The sequence below is a fragment of the Acipenser ruthenus genome, chromosome 1, assembly GCF_902713425.1.
Source record: "Acipenser ruthenus chromosome 1, fAciRut3.2 maternal haplotype, whole genome shotgun sequence".
NCBI classification, from domain to species: domain Eukaryota; kingdom Metazoa; phylum Chordata; class Actinopteri; order Acipenseriformes; family Acipenseridae; genus Acipenser; species Acipenser ruthenus.
The window spans coordinates 90,105,451-90,130,240 of record NC_081189.1 but is presented as its reverse complement, the minus strand read 5'-3'; the positions used below and the strand labels follow the sequence as shown (position 1 = coordinate 90,130,240).

At 38.9% G+C, this 24,790-nt stretch overlaps 1 protein-coding gene across 1 annotated transcript in view; it reads right to left on the bottom strand.

The window, feature by feature from the left end:
- The window catches only part of LOC117421357 (neuronal acetylcholine receptor subunit beta-2-like), a 37,316-nt gene extending 16,879 nt beyond the window's left edge, over nucleotides 1–20,437 (bottom strand). The window contains exons 1-2 of the mRNA XM_059031972.1: nucleotides 20,157–20,437; nucleotides 121–266 (exon numbers count right to left, since the gene is read on the bottom strand). Of these exons, the coding sequence (XP_058887955.1) occupies nucleotides 121–266; nucleotides 20,157–20,208 (198 nt within the window). The 5' untranslated portion in view covers nucleotides 20,209–20,437. The remainder of the gene's footprint in view (nucleotides 1–120; nucleotides 267–20,156) is intronic.
- Nucleotides 20,438–24,790: the final 4,353 nt, after the last annotated feature.

The window sequence follows — 24,790 nt, the reverse complement described above, 5'->3', positions numbered from 1 at the left end:
TTTTGTTTAGCTTTTTAGGTTCCCTATAATTGAATATATTCATACAAGCCATTAAGTGTTACAATTAATTAAGTTATCCACATGTGGCTCATCATTTCTTCTTTCTCGCTCACTACTTACCACACTTATGAGCTGTGAAAGCGATACTTGAATCGCTATAGTTACTAACTGGCTTCTATTTACTGCAGGCCTGATGAGCTTGTTGTATCGATCTGGACCCAACAGGCTATTCACCAGCCGTTCTTCAGCATCAGCACCATCAGCAGCTGGATACAATACAAAACAGAAAATACATTGTAAGCGTCATAAAACAACTTGGAGCACATTTATTTGACTGTGAAAACGCACATAAATAAAAGGAAAGTACATCTTAACAGAATTAAGCAGTGAACAAGAAATACCACCTCATGAATAAAGGCATTTAAATATTTGAAGATGCATGAATACAATAGTAATAAATAAGAAATAGACTTCTAGTTTAAAGTTTGTGACACCCAAGCTGTTCCAATAAAAATATATTTATAAAGAACCCGAGAATTTAATACTGAAAAGTGAACATGTCAACCCATTTTGTGATGATCTGGCACCAGCTGGTTTAAGATTATCTTCTGAAATGTAAAAGAAAATCATACAGTGGTATTAATAAGAATGCCTAAATTTATATATTTAGTTTCCTATCTATTTAAAGTTGAAGTCTGAATGAGTTTCAATTTAAAGTTGATCTGCATTATAAACGATGTACCACTCTCCTCTTCATTATGTAGCACCCCATAAAATGCCACCCTGTGTTCCTTCAGTGTTCACCGATATAAATCAATGCTATTTGCATCCCTCACTTTACTGCCAGCAAGATATTCATAAGTAATGAAAATGCAGAACATACCTAGGGGAGACCGGGGTTGGTTGTCACTGTGCTCATAACTATGACACTAGATGGTGCAGGCAGGTGGTACTAACACTGAAATGTGTGTTCTACTGTCTGGAACTCAACCATCTTGTAATGGTCAATTCCATCTAACATAAAGGTTAGCACATATTTCATTTTTTTTCATACCCAAAGTAAAAAAATTGTATCTTGTTGTTTATGTTATAACTCTTAGTAGTATTGGAGTTTGTTTGAACTGATGGCCATGTTAATAGAACCAGATACTGGATATCTTTTGGTTTAAAAACAAAACCAGTAGGTTCTCCCAGTAGTACTGAGAGAATTAAATTGTCATGTAAGGTCAGGTTGTGGCAGGTTGTCACATAGTTTTTGGGGTTGGTTGTCACATGTAAATCCTATAGGAAGAAGTCTTATATTTTTTCTTTCTACTTTTTTTACACCAACATGTGGGATATGTCACCATATAATGCTTATTTAAGTTATTTACTGTTTGTCCTCCGGTCCTGTGGAGTCTGTGGTATTATTTTGTAGCGTGGGTCAACATTTTAAATATATATAGGTCTATATTTTTTATGTTCACATAAAAAGTAAAAATACAACTTTTTCTGTCATTGTACACAGTAGAAACGTTATGTTATTTAAAAAAAAAAATGTTGCATTATTGTCTACTGTAAAACCAAGAAAATACTTTGTGACAACCAACCCCATATCGTGTGACAACCAAACCCAGTATGGGGCAGGTTGTCACAGGTGACCGGCGCATTTTCAACCGTCTAAATATCATATTTGGAATAAAGTTACACTGGAATAAAAAACATCAATTTGTACGTGAAGAGTTATTCTTCAATATAACGAGGAACAGAACCTTGCAGAATGTCACCAGGTTGAAAAATATAATAAAGAGTAAAAAGTGTGAAAACCAACCCAGGTCTCCCCTACTTAACCTTTGACTCATTGGGGTAGATTTTCAAAGGTGACTACAGCTTGTTAGAGCCGTGATTTTACTGTTGTAAGTTGATGTTTCTGACGACCAGGGATGCTGTTTGAGCACCCAGATGACTAAAACCCTCCATAAGGTTACATCGGTTTTAGACGACGAGCAATCGATGTGATTTAAAGAGTTTTAAGCCCGCCGCACACAGCCCGACTCAAGCCGTCCCGAATCATCTCACCTGAGTTTGGACAGATTCTGCGATCAGTTGTGCTCAGTTTTGGTTTGACGTCACAACTGAGTTTTTTTCCCGACTGGGTGTCGCACACTGCTAAGACTGAATTAGACTGAGGATAAATCTGTGTTGGTGCAATACTGTAAATCCATATTCTAGGAATTCAATTTGTTATGATGTTTACGTGCTGCATCAAGTTTGTGCTTAATAGAATTTAATAGAATTTTCCATTATGTATCTGGAATAACAATACAAACTGTAGGAGACTGGTAAGTCATCTTTGACTTTCCCTGGGTACTTCATTACACTTTCCACTGCAATTGTCCAATTTCTCCACCATTGCTGTTTAGCAGAGTCTGTTTTATGTGTACTAAATAGACCAGGCTTCAACAAGCTTAACAAGTTTGTTATATATTCAAGTATCAGTAGTAAAAAATACACTTTTGTTTTACATTTGCTTAAACACACCCCTAAAACACAATAATAAAAAATGTAACCTTGTGATGAAACCCATGACCAATCCCATGGTCATGCATTCCTGTGTCTTTATTAAAACCCATGAAACAAGCATGAACCCCATAAAGGTATTATACAGTTCCCTGCCAAATTAAAATGCACCCCTGAAAACAGTGGAATCATCTGAAATACCCACAATACTTCCACACCCATGGTATAAATATCAGCCATCTGCATTGCAGAGCTCAGAAGGAGTATACAATATGCCTCAGAGAGTAGGTGTGCATGATATCTCATCTTTTACACAAAGTCTCGTAGATTAAGTATTCTGACTGTTGGCGAAGTCTGCGGCAGATTGCCAGAGATCGTGGACTTTAAAATGGGTGTGTGCATAACACTATTGTGACATCATAATGTCTGACAACTTTAGCCTGTCTGCCCATTATAGCTGAAAGCCTTCCATTTACACAGTGCAGAACCCAGTGGTAGATAATGAATAGAATAATCTGAATGGCCATGTTCTTGGCCAGTTCATTAGATGAATCCCTACTGGATTTAGATCAATCTCTTTAGGAATACATTTAAGATACTTGACATCACTTTCAGCTTGTTTGAGCTTTATGTCTCAACCCTTACTGTTTCAGCACCATCAGTCTTCTGCATATATCAGCAGCTGTGACACAACCTGTTTTCTGTTCTTTAGAAAATCTTCATATTTTAAAGTGTAAAATACTCTGAACACCACTCCATGACACATGACATACACAGTAACCAAGATCAAGATTAAATGAATAACACATTGAGTCTGGTCCTACTTTGAATGTTTTCTGGGACCCCCGTGGTCTATTTACTTACTCTGGGCCCTAGGATACGCACATTCTAAATGAAATAATAAAAAGTGTCTCTCTTGCAAATACATGAAATAAACATTAATACAAGTTCATTAACTCGAGAAAGTTAATTAATTTCAATGTTATCATCCTAAATCCAGCCTCCAATTTACCAATAAAGTTTCATAAGATCTACCTAAAATTGTTTTACTGATTAACATGTGCGCACAGACATGTGATTATAGAAAGTGACCAGGTCAAATGAATTATACAGTTCAGGGACTGAAGATTGGGCAGGTACTAAAAGTACTTTAGATCTATTCCATAATCTCTTACAATGTAACCTTACTGTACTGACTTCGTTCCAAACAAAAATGCCAAAAACGGTTGACAATTTCAGTATGGGTGTAACAAAAGACCAACCAAGCCAAGAAACTTGATATTATTGCACTTGAAATTAATATATCATTTCTGTTCTTTTGTATCATTCAACCTGCCTGCGTTAATAATTGCAAGCAGGTTGAATGATACAAAAGAACAGAAATGTACCCATCAAAATGTGAAGCGGGATGCCACACAATGACAACTGAAGCTCAATATCTTTCCTCCTTATACGCAATGTTTCAAAATAAAAAATCAAGAAATATGCAGACATGTTTCATGCTTTGCAAGGTGGTGGAAGTAAAACCCTATCACTGTTTTCCAAAAAGAAAAACAATCTATTGCCCTTGTAAAATCCATCCATTGCAGTTGTTCAAACTGCAAATAGAAACATGTCAAAAGCTGTTGTTTGTCAAAAAAAAAAAAAAAATCAGCTGATCACAGCATAGTTAAGACTGCCTGGTGTAACTGACATGTTTTTAAAGACATAACAAAGTCAAACGTGCTTCTGCCTTGCCAACGGCTGACAGAAAACCTGAATTCAAATGACAGTTTGTGATGGGGTAATTTAATGTGACATGTTAGGGAGAATTACATAACATAGGCAGACGCTGAAGAATTAAAGTATCTTCCAAAATTAGGTTTTATTTATGAGCTAGTGGAGTCAGCCGTCACAATTCTTTTAATAAGGAAATCAATGTTTCATTGTTTTAATTCAATACATGGAAAGAAATATTCCTTTGATATTTATTATATACCTTGCTTTGCCAACACATTTAACAAAGTATTATTTACTTTGCACATATAACTATTAGTTTATAATCACAGAAAATACCAGCAGTCCCAAATTAAATATCAGTAGGCCATTAAATCAGCACACTTCAGAGTGAGCCACTCTTGCTTGAACAGCATGGAATGTTTAATATTGCGATTAAAGGCATCTGCCAAACAGTGGCGTGCCGTGACAAAATGGACTGGGGTAGCAGAGTCATCGCACCCCCCCCCCCCCCTCCTTTTTTTAAGTGGCAGCTACTTGTAAGCCACAGATACCTTTCAGAGAAAGTTCACCTTGAAAAAGGATTCATAACCAAATCGACTATGATGTCTCCGTTTTTTTAGTGTAAAATAAAATTTGAAATAATTAGATATTGTAAAGGTATTTGTATTTATCAATGTATATTTATAAGCAATATCGTGCAAAATCCAGCTATCCTCCTAACTGCAGTGCTAACCAAGGAATATTCATGTTTTGGGGTTGCTCACTAATGATTGGTCAGCTGTCAGAGCTTTGACTTTCCCATTGGTTGCTAAAGCAGGGCCTTCAAGTGGGAGATTTAGGGCCCGCTTCTGCTCACTCCTGATTGATCGCCTGTCTAAAAAAAAGGACATTCTTCGACTCACCTATTGGTTAAACTCACTCAAGACTTTCAACTGAAACAGAGAATACCCTCAACTGTTTTTTTTCTAGCGTCTGGTCGTTGTTTTAGACTTATGCAGGGGAAATGCAGATCTCTTATTGGCTGATCACATCCCCTTCAGGAAACCCCTAGACTCTTAAAAAACCTTTAGTAAACCCTGCAAGTCATCTTGGATAAAGGCATCAGACAAATGAACAGTTAATAATTAGAGTAGTATGTTTCATAGTATAAGCAAGCACACTGTACGCAAGTGAGTGAGGCAACGTAATGTCATTTGACTGACGGTTTACTTGGCACTGGTCAGCAGAGAATACCTTGAAGGTCCTGACGGCACGCCACTGCTGCCAAATAAAGTATTATTATTATTATTATTATTATTATTATTATTATTATTATTATTAATAATAATAATAATAATAATAATAATAATAATAATAATAATAATAATAATACATGCACTGTTGCCATACTGTATATTCTAATCTTCTGGCCAAATAAAATTGTTTAATTGTCCTGGAAAGTTATGTGACACTGTCAGATCATCGTGACTTGCTCACTACAATTACATCACCACTTTTCCCAAATGGTGTAATTCATTGTTTGTAGGAGTGTTAACCACAGTTTTAGAATCCATTTCTTACCTCTTCTCAGCACTAGCAATATCACTGGTGCCGCGTTTCTTCTGTTTAAGATCTTTTGGTTATTTGCTTGTAGTTTATACTTGAGTTTGGAAGATGCAGATATGTCAAAGACAACCCTTACCGACTATCTATAGCATTACATTAAAAAATTAATTACATGTATATAGCCCGAATTAAGTGAAGAATTGGGGGAGTGGGGCAGTAATAATATTACTAGACCTCATCATAACATTAAATTAATTGGTTAGTACCTCTTTATAATGTAATCATGTTGTTTTTTCAAACATGCAGAGGCATGAAGTATTCTACTTGGCTTGCATGATATATTTTCTTATGAAAAAGGAAAGAAAACAGGACTAATAGTAAGTGAATAAATGGGTTGCTTTTTCTTTACAACATTTTTTTTTACAAATAATTTCAATTTACAAAAATATGCTCTTTATAAATAATGAAGACAGCAACCATCTGCAGTGGCTTCCTTTTAGGCCAGTTCTTTTCAAGCTTCACCTGTTTCAAGCATCTGCATTAAGCATGCATTGAATAACTTTAAAACAATACGCTGGCTCTCTCTGATATAGAATATTAAATTCTGAAAGTAGTCCAACTGCTGTATACAGCTTCTAAATGTTTCATTGCTATAGTTTTCATAGCAAGAATAAGCTAACGTATTTTACAGGAGGTATTATATGTAAAATGCTCACAGGTGAAAAAGATCCTGGCCTTATTTTACATTAAGTTCAATTAAAGAGTACCAAGGTGTACATTATACCAATGAGTGATAGCCTTATATGTAGTAATGTGTAATTTATTTTGTATACTTAATTGAAAACTTTAGTTTCCCCATTTTCTCACATTCATATTCAATGTGCACAGTATATCACTGAATGTTTTTTCATTGTTGCAGTATTTTCTTGAATTTGTTTTCTTCCTTTGAAATCAGGACTTTGTATCTATTAATGTTACTGGTTGGTTTGTACAGCTCTTCTGGGGCAAAATTGGTGAAAATGTGTTTTTGAACTACAGGTGGAATGTGCAATCTTATTATCTTACAGGGGTTGCGTGACAACAGTAAATAATAAGGCTGTAACTCCTATAGTATAGTTTGTGAACTATCTGTAACATATTCAGTGAGGCATCTGGGAGGCCAGTAAACAAGGAATAATCAACCCATGAGGTTTCATAAGCATGAAATCAATGCCTCAGCATCAGCTTGTAACAGCATGGCCTTCACCTTAGCTATATTTCTTAAGTGCCAAAAATAAATCTTAGTGATAGAAAAGAAGTAACTTTTCAACTCTCTCAGCCTTGCCTACTCTCTCTATACAGTATATACAGTTGCAGACAAAAGTATTTGGGCAGTTCTAAAAAAAAAATAGAAAAACCACAAAGTGTTTTATATAATTCCTAATTGTTCTATTGAAATATATAAATTAAAGTAGCGATTCAGCTTTATAATCAAACAAAAAATTATTACATAACATGCATAAAACGAAAAATAACATTCAAAAATGAATTTCATACTTTGACAAAAGTATTTGGGCATCCTTACATTAGTACTTTGTGTACCCGCCCTTTGCTTCCTTTACAGCTTGCAGTCAACTTTGGTTTCCTTTTTGCAACAGCAGCCTTCAAGTCAATCCCAACATCTCGACGGGATTCAAGTCTGGGGACTGAGATGGCCAGTCCATAACAGTAATATTCCTTTTTTTCAGAAGTTCATTTGTAGACTTCACAGAATGCTTAGGATCATTATCCTGCTGGAATACAAACTTCCATCCAATAAGCCTTCTAGCACTAAGTAACAAATGAGAGTGCAACATTTCGTGATATTTTGCAGCATTCATTGATCCTTCTTCAATAAAAAGGCTGCCAGTGCCTGAGGAAGAAAAACAAGCCAATACCATCACACAACCTCCACCATGTTTAGCACAAAGCATGATGAACTCTTCCTCCAAACATATTGTTGCTTTCTTGGTGAAAAAAGTTATATTTTGGATTTGTCTGACCATAAATTTGGTTGAGGAAATCATCAGGCTTTTTAAAGTAGTCAATGGAAAACTGCAATTGTTTTCTTTTGTGTATTGTTTTTAACAAAGGTGTGCATCTTGGTTTTTGCCCATGGACATTCCTCTTGTTAAGGTATCGTTGAATTGTTCGCTCGTGAATTTCTTGACCCTCTCAATTCTTGTGTCGAATCTTTTGCAGTAATCCAAGCTGCTTGAACGATTCTTCTTTCAGATTTTGCAGAAATCTTTCTTGGTCTTCCACACCTGGAACTAGTTGCAGTTGTTCCTGTTCTCCTGTGTTTGTCAATAATAGCCCACACAGTGCTTTTCGGTAAACTGAGTCTTGCTGCTATTTTTCTGGCAGTTTCTCCTTTTTCGTTTAGTTGTACCACTGCCATTTTTAGATTGTTGCATACTCTTTAGTTTTAACCATTTATATTTCCAATTTATTTTCAGAACTTGATGATTATGTATTTATTTATTCTATAATTATCATCAGGTGTTGGTTTTCAGTCATGATAACTGTCAATAATTAGCAGCGAATGGGTTTCATACAAATACTTTTGTCAAAGTATGAAAATCATTTTTTCATTTAATGCATGTTATGTAATAATTTGTTGTTTTATTATAAAGCTGAATCTCTACTTCCATTTGCATATTTCAATGGAACAATTAAAAATGATAGAAATCACTTTCTTTATGGTTTTTCTATTTATTTATTTTTAGCTGCCCAAATACTTTTGTCTGCGACTGTATATACAGTGGGTGGGGCTCTATTGTTATATGATTTAAATCGAATGAGGAAGGCTGTTCATTGCAGGTATTTAGCATCTCCAGGCGAACTCAAAGCAAGAATTAATATTAAGAAGTAAACCTATTATCTACAATCTGTCAACGTCCCCACTCACACCCGTTGACACACCCTGGATCTGCTTATCAGCAGGGGCCTTGATGTCTCTAATCTCTCCGTCTCAGATGTCTCTCTCTCTCTGACCATGTCTTAACCACTGCTAATATTAATTTCCCTGCTCCTTCCTCCATTACTGATGTTGTCTACTTCCGTCCCAAGAATCTGCTGAATCCTCTGAAACTCTCAGAATGTGTCTCTGCATCCCCTCTAACTGGTACTCTCCCGTCCTAAGTTGATGATGCGGTGACCCTCTACAACGCCACCATTACTTATATCATTGACACTGTTGCCCCGCTTACAACCAGAACCGTCAAGAAAGATCGAAGCTGCCCATGGTACACCCTCGAAATTCGACTGCTTAAGTCTGCCTGCCGCAAGCTTGAGCGCAAGTGGAGGTCATCTGGACTAACGGTTCACCGAGATCTGGACCGACCATCTCCTGAGCCACAGGTGTGCGCTTGCCATGGCCAGGGTGAAATACTTCTCTGAAATCAAAACTATGGGACACGGTAAACCCAATGTTCTCTTTGAGACCACTGACCAAATCCTACATCCAGCCACAGACAGATCCAACTCCCGTCCATCCTCCTGTCTTACCTGTCATTATTTCTCCTCTTTCTTTCGGAACAAAATCGACAACATCTATTCTACGCTCGCCCACCACAAACCCAGTCTACTACTTGACCACCTTGATGCTCCTCCGGTTGCCCCTCCTGCCCTCTCCTTCTTCTCCTCTCTTCATTGCTGATGTTTCCTGCTTACTGTTGAAATCAACTACTGCCACATGCCCCCTGGACCCCTGGCCGACTAACCTTGTCCGTCTCTGTGCTTCTGATCTTGCTTTCTCCATTATGCACACTCTCAACCTGTCCCTGGACTCTGGCTTGGTTCCTGCTGCCCTTAAGCTTGCCCGAGTTACGCCGGTACTCAAAAAATCCTCCCTTGACCCGGCTGACTTACCTAATTTCGGTCCCATCTCCAATCTCCCTTTTCTCTCAAAAACTCTTGAAAGGGCTGTAGTCAGTCAGCTGATGAAACATCTCATGGTCAACAATCTGCTTGAATCTCTACAGTCTGGCTTCCGGCCGCATCACAGTACTGAAACTGCTCTGCTCTAGATTGTGAATGATCTCCTGCTCAATGCTGATGCTGGTGCTCCCTCTGTGCTTGTCCTCCTTGACCTAACAGCTGCTTTTGACACCATAGATCATGGCATTCTTCTTGACCGCCTTCAGAAGTATGCTGGGATCTCTGGAACCTGACTCTTCTGGATGTCCTCTTACCTATCCGGACGCATGCAGTCTGTTTTCTATGCTGGACGCAGTGTTGTTGCAAACCCAGTCACTTGTGGTGTCACCCAAGGATCTGTTATTGGGCCCCTTCTCTTCAATATCTATATGCTTCCCTTGGGTCACCTCATCCGCCAACACAGCCTCATGTTTCGCTCCTATGCTGACGACACCCAGCTCTACTTAAAACTCGACCCTGGTAGCTCCTCTGCCATGGTCCAGCTCTCGGCTTGCATTCAAGACATCGAGGCCTGGACGTCTGCCAATTTTCTTCAGCTGAACACTAGCAAACCTGAACTCCTTTTAGTAGGATCTAAAACTCAACTTAAAAATCTAAATATAACAGCCCTGAAACTCGGAAACTGTCTGCTGCTGCCTTCCCTCACAGTATGAAGCCTTGGTGTACTTCTTGACAGCAACCTCTCCTTTGATGCCCACATCTCCTCCATGGTCAAATCTTCCTTCTACCATCTTTGAAACATCTCCAAAGTCCGTCCCTACCTTTCCCTCCCAGATGCGGAGATACTTTGTCATGCATTTGTCTCCTCTCGACTCGACTACTGCAACTCTCTATATGGTGGTCTCCCGGCATGCACCATGAACCGACTGCAGCTAGTCCAGAATGCCGCTGCCAGGATCCTTACCAGATGTAAAAAAACTTGATCACATCACCCCCCGTCTTGCCCAGCTGCATTGGCTACCTGTAAAGTTCAGGATTATTTTCAAAACTCTCCCTTCATCACACAGGTCCTGAGTACTTCCTCAACCTGCTGACCCGCTATGTCCTTGCCCGTAAGCTGAGGTCCTCCGGCAAAAGTGCACCACATTTGGAGAACCCTCGTTTAGCTTCATGGCTCAGACTCTTTGGAACTCTCTCCCAGCTTTGGTGCGTGATGCTCCCACCGTCGCTCGCTTTAAATCAACTCTCAAGACCCACCTGTTCTCTCTTGCTTTCCATGCTCTTTAAGCCTGATATCTGCTATTAGCTGCTGTGTTGCTGCTACTATTTTATGTATTATGTTACTATCATGTATTATGCACTTTCCACTGTATTTAATTTATTATGCTTTTTTTTTTTTTTTTTACTGAATATCATGTATTATGCATTACTCTGTATTTAAAGTATTATGGACTTTCTTGTTGTTACTGCATCTTGTAAAGTGCTTTGTGATAGTGGTCCACTGTGAAAGGCGCTATATAAAATAAACATTGATTGATTGATTGATTGATTGATATTAAAACCATTAAGCAACATTATGTTAATCTGACATAGTTGGATATCAAGTTTTTCCAGGACACCCCTCGGTACACTCCATTGTTTATCCTCTTGTGCCCTCTACTTCATTAAAAAGAAGACCAGTTTGTTTACATTTTCCAAAGGTAGTTTCAGCTGTAGGGACACAATCTCCGAACTCTCCCTAGAAACCTGCCTGCATGGCACTATGGCCCAGATATTTGAAGCGATGCGCAATCCCCTCGCAAAATTTGTGCCTCGCAAAAATGTGTGCTTTTACACAAAAATTGATATTTTCCAACACGGCACAAAACAGTCGCACGAAGTTGGAAAATATCAGTTTTTTGCTCAATTCGCAAATGTGTTTGTGCCTCGCAAAACCACCTGCGCATTCAATACCAATATAGCAGAAATGCACAAGAGCTACGTGTGAATGCGCAGAATTGGAATACTACACGACAATGGACTGTTTACAATACCCTGCCAAGCAGCTATCATTGGTGTATAATACATACCAATATTTCTCAGACGAGTCTACACTCAAATGTAACCTGCACATGGAATGCAGAATCAAAGCTCAACACACATTGGTAGCATTGGTACCCCCAAAGTTGCATGCCCACCCCCACAAATATAAATAAGATACAAAATGGAGAAATTAAACAATGGACCACAGGATAGTGTAGGCTATTCAACATCTAACTTAAATTAAAATATATTGTAGCGACTTAACTGTAACTGGATAAGTGTCAACATGAAGGAGACTGACAAAATATCTCTGTAGCATCAAACTCCACTCTTTATTTTACAGAAACGTGCCTGTCAGCTGTTGTTCTGAGTAGCTCTGATCCGTGCTCCTTACATTATACATAAACATATTTACAGAAGTGAGGACTGTAAACCAAACCCACAATGCTGAAAACACTACTCTATTCGGAAGCCCCGAAGATGGGAATCTCAGGATGGAGCTGGCCAAGAACGCTGCCTGTGGATGCAGCCTGCACATGTGTATCCCTTACTCATACTCCTCCTGAAAGCCCCTTCCAACTGCCCCGCATTCACCACGCCCCCTGCTTCTACCACACCAGTTACGCATTTCCGGTTGCGCAGTTGGTCCTGTAGCAGCAGGTAGGAGTGGTCCTCCGCGAATCGTCTCTTCAGAGCCCTTAAAGGGCTCCGTAGTTGACTCTTTCAGACTGGTTTAGATCCAATACGATCTCAGATGCAGCACCTTCCAGGGACAGGTAGGTGGCTGTGGTGGGGAGGTTCCAGTCATGTCTCCGCAGCTAGCTCGAACTAGGCTAAGAAGGCTTCCAGGGAGGTCTGACCAGTGAACCGGGTAGCTTCAGTCTGGGTCCAGCCATGGCTGTGGTGGGTGGGACGGTGGTTACCTCGGTTCCGCTGTTAGTTCTCGGTGTCATTATGTCAGGTAGTAGTAGCGCTGTTACGGTCCACCCCAGGGGTGTTGAGAGGACGGGTGGCTCTGCAGCCACAGAGGGTTCTGCTCCACTTCTCTGTTGCTGGGTTCCGGGCAGTGTGGTTGGTGTTAATGGGGGAGTGGGGTCTTCCCATTCTCGCTCTGGGGGATGGCGGCGACGAGAAGTTGTGGCTCCGTCCGGTGCTCTCTCCACGTCCGTCTTCCATAGCGCCTTTGCTACTCAGTCCATGTTCATCCAGAATTTCGCCCATTCCCTGCTGTCCAGTGGGGAATTGATCCCGGTGCCCGTCTGTGCTTCCATTTGATCCCGCTGTTGTGGTCTGACACCAATGTAACAGCCGTGCGTGTGGGTTCCCAGTGGATGTAGAATGAAAGACACTGTAGGCAGATTTCAAGTTGAAGGCGGTTAGAACCACCGTTTATTTTCAGCTGTTTCAAGATAGGATCTCTAGGTCTCTCTCTCTCTCTGGATAGGTGTGTAGACAGCTGTCTATATGCAGTCAGCGGTGGTAATGGTGGGCGGTGGCTCGCTGTCTCTGGAGGTAGTGTAGGGCTCTGCGCTCTCTCTCTCTCTCTCGCTGTGGGACTTGTTTTCCGCTCGCGATACCAGATGCTGGACTCTACAGCAGAACAGGTTACAAGTTGCACACAGCACATAGTGCAACACAATAATCAACTATTTATTATTATTATTATTATTTATTTCTTAGCAGACGCCCTTATCTAGGGCGACTTACAATTGTTACAAGATATCACATTATACATTATTTCACATTATACAGATATCACATTATTTTACATACAATTCCCCATTTATACAGTTGGGTTTTTACTGGAGCAATCTAGGTAAAGTACCTTGCTCAAGGGTACAACAGCAGTGTCCCCCACTGGGGATTGAACCCACGACCCTCCGGTCAAGAGTCCAGAGCCCTAACCACTACATCTCCCAGTAATTCCAGTCCCCTTGATAGTTCCGAAACCAGTCCCGAGAGTTCCAGGGCTCGCGCTCGTTTGACCCAGCGTTATAATATAATAACTATATAGTTATATAGTTATTATATATAACTTGCTTGACAAACCTGGGGGGCAATTAATTCAACTCAAAATGGACGAATAAAATGTACCAATACAGTAATCAGTAGCCTAGCCTACTACTGTATAAGCAGCGTCTTTGATATTGAAATCTATGTGAATGCAAGGTAAGGAGGTGCAAACTGTTGCTTGATCGATCTTGGATTGATATACTGCTGTATGTGTCTATTAAAGTAAAGCTTTCCTGCATTATATAGATGTGGATATAGATGTGGACGGAACCTTGTATGATCGCTCGGTGTTTTCCATTGTTGTAGTACCTCGGAAAGCACCTGCATTTCACTTCAGTGATTGGGTGAGAGTGCTGGAGTGATGTGCGCAGAGTTAAGGCTTGCTTTTTAAAAATGTTATTTTGTGCTTGGTGCATAATTTCAAACATGGCAGGATCTCCAAATTGTCGGCCACTCCCTCCAAATTGCGCTCTGCATACATATATTTGTGCACAGCGCAAAATGGAAGTTTTGAATATGGCACATTTTGCGTATTCACACATAATGGCCATTTGCGACGTGCATAACCCTATGCACGGTGCGCAAACCTTCCGAACATCTGGGTCACAGTATACAATTTGACACATTTTAACCTATAAAAACTTATTTTAACCTTATTCATGTGAATATATACAATTTGGATGACATTTACAGTTATAGTTATATACATATATTTTAATAAAACACCATTAGTGTATATATGACATACACTCAAGCAAAAAAATGGGTCTATGGATTTAAAGAATATTTTTTAATATGGCCGTCAGATAGTAAACGTCATATGATATGACATCTTTCAACCCTACATGTTGATTAATTATATTTTGAGCTCACAACAACTACTGTATTTGCCTACTCTTGGTATTGGGACAGCAATTTGATGTTAGATAGGAATTACTTTTAAATTATTTTATTTCCTACCAAAATTTCTGTTTACTGATGAATGAAAAACCCATATGTATTAGTAGCAATTGTAGAAAAAAATTGTGCAGCTCCAAAAGTGGGGTTAAGTTCAATCAATCTGCCTGCCTTTTTGGATTTCAGGTCTGACTGGTAGGCTGAAGTAGTTTTTTAGCTACAGCACTTTTAAAAAACTGGTGGTTTTTCGTGTAAGTTTGGTGTCGGGAGAGCGTTTTTTATTATTCACCTGTAGGTAAAAAAACTACTGGACAGTTACTACTCCCATTTGGCAAGTTACTGCATCTAAGTAGTCTTTAATGCCCTTTGTGGGTGGGGAGCTTTAAAATGTGTATTTTAATATAAAAAAAGGAACTGCACATGCGCAGTTGTATGATTTGGTAACCATTTTTGAGTAGTTCTGACTCGACCTGTAACAATACAATCACTTAGAACGCTCTCCAGTTTGAACTACAGCTCCCAGAATGCACACCGAACAGCTGATCGTAGCTAACATTTCAAGCTTTTCACAAGCGTAACAAAGCATCATATTGTACTGTATAAAGTAAATAAATAATAAAAAACCGTGTCAGTCAGTGATAGGTGAATGAGTATTTAAAACCTACATGTACACTACTGTGCGCCAGAGCAGCTATATATAAGCAGCAGTGTGGAGTAGTGGTTAGGGCTCTGGACTCTTGACCGGAGGGTCGTGGGTTCAGGTGGGGGACACTGCTGCTGTACTCTTGAGCAAAGGTACTTTACCTAGATTGTTCCAGTAAAAAAAAAATCCAACTGTATAAATGGGTAATTGTATGTAAAAATAATGTGTAACAAAATAAATAAATAAATAATGTAATTGTATGTAAAAATAATGTGATATCTTGTAACAATTGTAAGTTATTCTGGATAAGGGCGTCTGCTAAGAAAAGTTATTTACAAACCACTAACCAAGATCATGCAACAGTCTCTTGACACAGGGGTTGTACTGACAGACTGGAAAATTGCAAACATAATACCGATCCACAAAAAGGGAGACAAAACCAAACCAGGTAACTACAGACTAATAAGCCTGACTTCTATTATATGTAAACTTATGGAAACTATAATAAGATCCAAAATGGAAAATTACCTATATGGGAACAATATCCTGGGAGACAGTCAGCATGGTTTTAGGAAAGGGAGATCATGTCTAACTAACCTGCTTGATTTTTTTGAGGATGCAACATCGACAATGGATAATTGCAAAGCATACAATATGATTTATAGTGATTTTGAGCCGCAACCTTAACGTTATTTTAACAAAGTGTTTATTGCTGAAGATATATTCTACTATACATATATACATATATATATATATATATATATATATATATATATATATATATATATATATATATATATATATATATATATATATATATATATATTGTAAGATAGCGGGTAGTGAGAGACAGCAGGGAGGGGGTTAAAACCTCCCTGCGAGAGAAACATGTGCGCAATGCACCTTTTGTTAATTGTTTGATTGTATTGCTTTATTGTTTCATTTAATTTGCTAATTGATTTGTTTAATTGTTTTGTTTAGATTAATTGTTTTATTGCTTAATTATTCCCTGCACCTGGAGATCATTATTAAAGTAGAACCAGGTGCAGGGTATAAAAGAGGAGCAGTCAGAATGCTCAGGGCTGCTGAGTAGAAGGAGGCAAAAGAGGTGCTCTGTCTCCGGGTAGCCAGAGTTAAAAAAGTAAGTGCTGTATCAAACCAGTGTTTTTGTAAGGACGGGAAAACAGCTTAGCTGTCCCGTGTTAGACAGTGTGTTCCTGAAAGTTGAGTTAGTGCTCCAAGAGGAGTTAGGTGTTTATTTTGATTTTGTATTTGTTTATTTTTGTGTTTATTAAAAATTAGCGCGTCAGCGCTTGAAAACTCCATTTCTGACGTGTTGGGTCGTATTTTTAAAGGGGCACGAACCCGAGTGAGTGCAGCTGGTTTACAATATATATATATATATATATATATATATATAGTAGAAGCACCAGACTGACTAGAAATGCAGATTATGTTCACTAAACTGCACCCTGTCAATATAGAGTCCCATTCCATTCATTAGTAGCTGGTGATTGAGACATTTTTATTGCACATCTATTGATCTGCATTAGAGCTTCCTGTTTTCTTTGTAGAAAGTTATGCAATTGGTTATTGTGTTTTAGGTAAAATGTTTTTTGTTTTTTTTTAAATTGGGTCAAATCACTTTAGAACACTTAGATAGTTGCTGTACTCTATATGATTATGTACACGTCTCACATATCAGACAATATCAGACAAGGCTTTGACTAACATTACAATGGGCTACTACCATCACAATATTGATGATGGTTTATATAATGCTTTTAAAATGCATTATATAAAATGCTTTTTAAAAGAGTAGTGATACTCCTATATATATAACTATATATACAGTTATTCGAGGGTATTAAATTATAAACCCAAGATACATAACATTTATCTTCCAAAATATTATATTATAATATTATAATAATTATAGTATAATACCATTCAGAAACCTGTGATTTAACCCTTTTTTATTTCTGTTATGAAATGTCATGCACCAGGCGGAGGGCATGCCAGTTTGGCACTCACAGAGATGTCGGTTTAGATATTTGAAAGGTTTGCACACCGCACAGAAGGTTATGCGCGTCGCAAATGGCCGTTATGCGCGAATGAGCAAAATGTGCCATATTCGAAACTTATTTTTGCGTCCCACAATCTGTTTTGCGCTGTGCACAAATATAATGTATGCATAGCGCAATTTGGAAGGAGTGGCCGACAATTTGCGAGATCCTGCCATGTTCGAAATTATGCGCCAAGCACAAAACCATTTTTGCGTGGCACAAAATAAAGCTTTTAAAAAGCAAGCCTTAATCTGTGCACATCACTCCAGCTCTCACTCACCCAATCACTGAAGTGAAATGCAGGCGCTTTCTGAGGTACTACAACAATGGAAAACACCCAGTGATTATACAAGGCTCCGTCCACATCTAATGATCATATTCAAAAGAACGATCGTGATAGCAACATCACTATGTTTAAAAAATAAACAGGGAAGCTGCAATCATGATCTTACTTTCGGACCGAACAAAACTAATCACTTTCCCAAGCACGCTTTCTTGGTGCTGAAAGAATTACTCCCAAAACAGAATCAATTTTGTCGCCGTTTTGAATGTAAAGTTAATGTACGAAAGGTGCTCCTTTCTTATTCCACTCGTTCAGTCCATTTTATTTAATTGCCCCCCTGGTTTGTCAAGCAAGTCTCTCTATTTCTCTCTCTCTCTCTCTCTCTCTCTCTCTCTCTCTCTCTCTCTCTCTCTCTCTGCTATAAAAAAAACAGGTGATTCCAGCTGGATTAATATTATTAATTGTTGTTGTTGTTGTTGTTGTTGTTGTTGTTAATGTATGTGTGTATTTTCTTATAACAGACGCCCTTATCCAGGGCAACTTACAGTTCTTACAAAAAAACACATTACAAAAATCAGCTCAGTCCAGACACGGAGCAATTGCGGTTTGTTAAGCGGGATCACGGCTAACACTGAGTTTGAAAAACAAAAACGGATGGTACTTTAACAGAAAACAAGACAGTCAAAAAATGTAAATGAATTAGAATGGGTAACATGTACTCATATTTGTGTGACACCTGTCAAAATTATGGAGACAGAAGTAGAGAAATCATAAACTCACTTCCCAACAAACAGCACAGCATAGATACATCTGTTTGAATTCCGTAGAATCTCTGATGGCCCTTTAAATATTTAGCTTATTAGCCATGCTAATACCTGTGATAATGATAAAGATTAGATACAAATGTATGCATGTGCGCAAAATTCATATGCTTAAGCACACTTATTTTAATTGCTCCGAAGGCCAAATTTGAATGAAAATGGCTAGGTTTTGCGATAAGCGTGACAGGCTTGCAATATGCTTGCAGAATGTTTCCATTACATGCGTTTAGCTGTGCCCTATTCTCAGCAACATTGGCAAAGGGCAGCAGTGCCCAAAGGGCTCAATCTGTAAAATATCCCTGTAGTTGCATTCTCCAAAAGGCTCCCTTTCCTTTTCATGCCATACTCGGTAACTCCACAGTCAGGTATAAGGACACAGACTTTTTTTTAAGTATTGTTATTTATTTCTCATTGATATCAGAAGCATACTTTGACACCCACGATCTGCATTCCATGCTATTGACTATGCCACACAGGTGTGGTAGGAGCAGGGGGCGTGGGGAAGGGGGGGAAGGGGGGCAGTTGGAAGGGGCTTTCAGCAGGAGTATAAGGGATACACATGTGCTGGCTGCATGCTGAGATTCCTGTCTTCGGGGATTCCGAATAGAGTAGTGTTTTCAGCATTGTGGGTTTGTTTTACAGTCCACACATCTGTAAATATGTTATAGTGTAAGAAGCACGGGTCGGAGATACTTATTTGTGGGGGTAGGCATGCAACTTCGGGGGTGCCAATGCTACCAATGTGTGTTGAACTTTGATTCTGCATTCCATGTGCAGGTTACATTTGAGTGTAGACTCGTCTGAGGAATATTGGCATGTACTGTACACCTATGACAGCTGCTTGGCAGGGTACTGTTAACAGTCCATTGTCCTGTAGTATTCCAATTCTGCGCATTCACGCGTAGCTCTTGTGCATTTCTGCTATATTGGTATTAAATACGCAGATGGTTTTGCGAGGCACAAACACATTTGCGAATTGAGCAAAAAACTGCTATTTTCCAACTTCGCGCGACTGTTTTGTGCCGTGTTGGAAAATATCAATTTTTGTGCAAAAGCACTAATTGTTGAGAGGGGATTGCGCATCGCTTCGAATATTTGGGCCTGTATCTTTAAATCTCCTAAAGCATAAATATCATATTGCATAAATAAATAAATAAATAACGTTATCTTTATATTCCACTTTTTATTTTAATTAACATGTTTTATATTTCAATTTTAAAAGAGTAAAAATACAAAAAACTATTTAAACATCTCAGCATTCACCCAAAAAATATCTATTGCGATTTGGTTTAGTAGCTGACAAACACAATATAAAACAAACAAACGATTTGCAGCTTTTTGGACATGGTCCGTACAGATAGTGAGTGCTGCTTGTGAATTTCTGAAGATACTCAACTGAAATATCTCTCCGGCTTTGCCAGGTGCTACGATCAAGACACATACAAACTAAAATTATTAAACGCAAATGATTCATAATCTCTATAAGCATGCCTGTAATCGAGATATTATTATTCAACACGATGACCCTATTCAAAGATTAGTTCCAATTAAGAAAATAAATAAATACAACACCCATAAAACATATTTACTGCTACAGCTAATTTAGATAGTGGGCTACTACAATCATCGGTTCTTTACTACGTATGCCAGACTATAAATCTTTTTTTTTTACTACTGTAAAAAAAAAAAAAAAAAAAAAAAAAGTTTAGTATGATCTGTTTAATGGGTGTGTTTTTTTTATTACTTACTTGTCACCGCGAGGATTAGAAGAGCGAGAGACAGGGTCAAGAAAGAAGCCATCTCCTGTCCGTAATCAGACGAGATTGAGAAAAGCAAGACAGTCAGAGAAATCGCCAACCAGACAGCGGTTTAAGGAGCCAAATTCAGTCCATGCATCTCACAAACTACGCTCGGCTGGTAAGAGAAAAGAAACACAGATGCATTTGAAGTAGGCGATGCTAAAGAGAAAACGCGCTGTGCTTCTGTGGTACTATCTCCGAGCAGCTCGGAGAAGTGGCTTCTTCCTCAAACTCATTAGGGGAAAGACAGACGGGACTACAAATGTATTGCACACATTCTTCTCTTTATCCAACCCAGTCACTGGCGAAACGGTCACCTTTTCATCTACCATGAACGACAGTTATTCTTATAAAGATAGGTGTTTGCTTACTTTTGTTGTTAAGAAGCCTCTGCACACTAATTTGGTCACAACAGCGACGTGGCTGCTTCATATTTGCAAAAAAAAAGGTAAAAACGTAAAAGCGGGGTAGTTAGTAAACAATGCATTGTATCGTTTAATTATAAAGACAGTTTTGAGGTGTAAGCGCTTGTTTTTCAGAAGTGAATTTGTAATCAACCGCACTACAAAGTTCGCTATTAACCAACTAGTGATAACTTTAAAGCAGGCATGTTTGCAGTCTTTAACACAATTATAACCGTATATACAGTAAGAATAACATATGGTTTGTTGTATTTCTTGTTAAGCTTTTTTTTTTGCCAGTTTATAAACGCTATGTACCTTGTCTAAATATGTCCCCTATCGCAGCTCTCCTTTCTCCACACAGTGAGTAGCCTTGTGATAGACACAAGATTGCATGAAATAGACAAAACGCCCCTCCCTCATTTAACGTTATGTTACTGAAAAGGTTGGGAGAATTGCAATACAGTACTGATAAGCATTTAATCATGTGTTATCCAGAAAACGGACTATGCATTTAGGAAAAATGACAAGCCAGCTAAAGAAAGTTCGATTTTTTACATGGTTGGTGTATAAATAAAATTACATAACAGTGAAAACTTTTGGGATTTATTTTTTGTTGCATTTTGGTCCTGATGACAGATGCTGGAGTGCAGATGGGTTGGACAAGCTGTGACAAAGTGAGCATCTTCATGCTTCAAGCCTACCCCGGAGGAACCTCCTCTTATAGGAAAAGGCAATAGAGCAGTTCCGCCTCCATGTCCATGCCAATCAAATCTTTTTTGACAATGCACATTCCAAATGAACTAAGTTGTGTACCGGTTTATTGATGCATCTCTGTTAAGACTACCATGCTGAAGACAAATTCAAACCCATGCTCCTTTTTATAGTTTCCAGATACATGCCAGGATTGGCCTTACCCCCACCATTATATTTTTAATCAACCTAATCATATCTATCAAATACATTTGCAAAAAATAGCCATTACTGAGATGGGTGTCCATAGGAAAAAATTGTAAAACAAAGGCAAAATATTTAGGAAGTATCGCCCAATAACTAATGTCAGGGCCCCAATTTGTGAGACACTTTTATCCATCTCAAATGCTGATCTCTAAGGTCTGTACAAAGCAAGAAAGAACAAAAAAGCTACTCCCAACTAATCACAGGAAATGTGCACATCATCGCAAGAACTGACAGATGTAGACAAAGGGCCAAATTCAGAACTTTTGGAAAATATAAATTCATACAATAACAAAGTGATTCTGATACTGGATCAATATTTCTTTGAGAGGAACCAAGACAACATCAATAATGTGTTCATTTAATTAACGCATGCATTCATTTATATTTTCCCAAAGCTCTTTTTTTCTGGCTTTGAAATTAATAGATTCATGGCCAAGGCCAAATTTAAGCTGATGAGCTGCTTAAATAGAGTTTTACCTCAGAAACTAGTCCCTATACAACAGATTCTATCCTGTCATTACTCAGCTGTGATTCCTACTGTTTGCACCGTGTTCGATTTATTACTTGAGTAAGATGCAACTGGTTTAGGTTAGTTGGTCGGTAAAGCAATTTTATCTTAAACGTATCTGAGTTCTGTCAGGTTCATTCGGTGTTGCTGATTTACAATAACAGGTATAAAAGGTTGAGTGAAGCTTATCCAGCCCAGTTTGATGTAATTTCATGAAGGACAGTTGTCTGATTAAACAAGGTGTAAGAGTCTGTCTCATATTAGTTGGAAATGTGCAATAGTAAGACCAGTTAGCTGACTAGACACATGTGGAATATAATAGTGCAGTCAAAGGAGGAACAAGCTGGGTGTGGGGAAGACCACGTATGAGGGAAGTGAATATTAAACCAAAGTGTCAAGACAGTCTTTTAGCCTGATGACTTGCAAGTGTCATCCACTCTAAAGGTGGCACCACAACATGCTAAATGTGTATGGTTGGTCCCAGACGACATACATCATATATTAGATAGGTTTACTCATCTGCTGTTTTGATTGGATGTCTGATACTATTAGAGCAGTCTCCAGTTTTAAGTGGAGTTTTATATTTCCTAGATATGTGTACAGTGTTGAAATAGTTAATTACACTAAGTAATTTATTTATACATAATATGAGTCTCAGTTTGTTTGATTAGGTGACACGGCAGCCTGTAATGGTATAATTCTGTCAACTACCAGAAGTTAAATTAACACAATAATTATGGTTATATGTTTAACTTGGATGGATTGTATGTAACAGTAAACCCTGTATACAGTATTTAGCCAACCTTCAGGGACTTGAGTCTGCGATAACAGCCTAAGCTAATCTATGTAACCTAATCCTTGGTGTCAATGCACAATGTCTAAATATTTAGTGGTGGGAGGAAGCCACAAACATATATTACCAAGTGCATGATTGCATAAACCTATTTCTGTATAATTGTAATATCAGAAGTGATTAATGATGATAAACATCTATACTGAAGACAACATTATTTTTTTACAAGATAAAAGGCCTCACATCCAAGCCTATCACTGAAATCCACAGTAAGTAAATTTAGCAAAATCAGAAAGTTATACATTTACAGTCCTCCCTCGATATATGCCTCTCCCCCATTACAATGCCTCCCTCACACTCCACTAGCAATTTTTTCTGGACCGATGTGCACCCATTTAAGCCAATGCTATTTTCACCCGTTATACACTGCTGCCCTCGCTGTCCACCATCTGCTTGTGCAGCAAGCTAAGCAAATGTGCACAAATGCACTGAAGTCTCCCACACTTCACCACAAGCAAGATACTCAGTTAAAATGCAGAAAATAACTTATCTATTTGTTTACTGTACATAACACACAATTGTCATTTTGTGTATAATAAAAGCCATGCTATAGCACCATATTGGTACCTGGCTTGTGTTTGTATCAGAGCACTGTGTAACATTGACAAAGACTTCTTATGACAATATTTTATTTGTACTGTGTGTACATTTTTTTGAAGGAAAAGGGTTTTTGTTTTTTTTCGTTTGTGTAAAAATGGGAAGGAAGAGGTGGGGGACCCGACACCCCAGGACAGGACCACCCCAGGATTGGCAGGTGGAGCAGGAGCAGTGGATGGCTGAAGGGGCTCTGAGGTGTGGCTGCTGTGCAGAGTTTGGGCATGTAGATGAGAATTGTTCATATGAAGACCCAGGCTTCCACGCAGCCTATGCAAGGGGGGAGATGGCAGATGCAGGCGATCGGTTTTGGCTGCAGGACCAACAACTGCTGTCACCTCCCACACTAAAGAAGTCCTAGCTGCCATTCCAACGGCCAGAGATGGTCCCCCCTGCCTGCCAAGCCACCTGGAGCATTAGTTTGGATGCCCTACCGTGGTGCCTCGCCTGTGCAAAAGTCGGGCACTATACAGTGTGCCGCCCCCTCCAGGGTGAAAAGGAGGAGTCGTCACCTGCCAGGAAGAACAAGAAAGGAGGAGGAGCGGCCATTCCCAGAGGCAATCCAGGAAGACAGTGCTAGAGAGGGAGCCACTGCCATCCCCAGTGCCTGTGAGGGGGGAGCCGCCATCCCCAGCACCCAGAACGGGGGAGCCCGAGCGTCCACAGCCCAAGAGGGGTAAGCCAGCGTCTCCAGTGTCCAAGAAAGGGAAGCCCATGTGTCCAGTGACCGGGGGTGATTATTCAATCTGGAAATGACAAGATTTCTGTAATGTTGTATGACTCGAGCCTGGCCTTACAAGAAAGGTGTAATCTTGTCATCTTGCATAACAGCTCATTTAATGACAAGGGGCTAGACTGGAATAGTTTAATCAAAATCAATAATGCAAATGCTGGTGCTATGGAGTTCATTGGAGGAGGTGAGGGAGATGTCCCTTGATTATTGTTTTCAGTGTAAATGCAAGATGCTGTCACGTGACATGCCACTTTAATGGCCAAAGTAATAATTTGTTCTACAGCAGCCATTCTAAAAATTGAGTGATAGAAAGAATGATCTAGATTTTCACACTCATTTATATATTCACAGCAAATAAAAATAAGTGACTTGCTTTTCCATCAATAGTTAACTGAAAAACAGGGAAAGTGTGCTGATTTTTCCTACTTTTGTTAAATAAAAAAAAAAAACACAAAAAAAACTACATTAAGGGCCTTGTGTTAAATAACTCCCTTCTTCCAACCAGCTCAACATTAAAACCGAATCACCATTTCG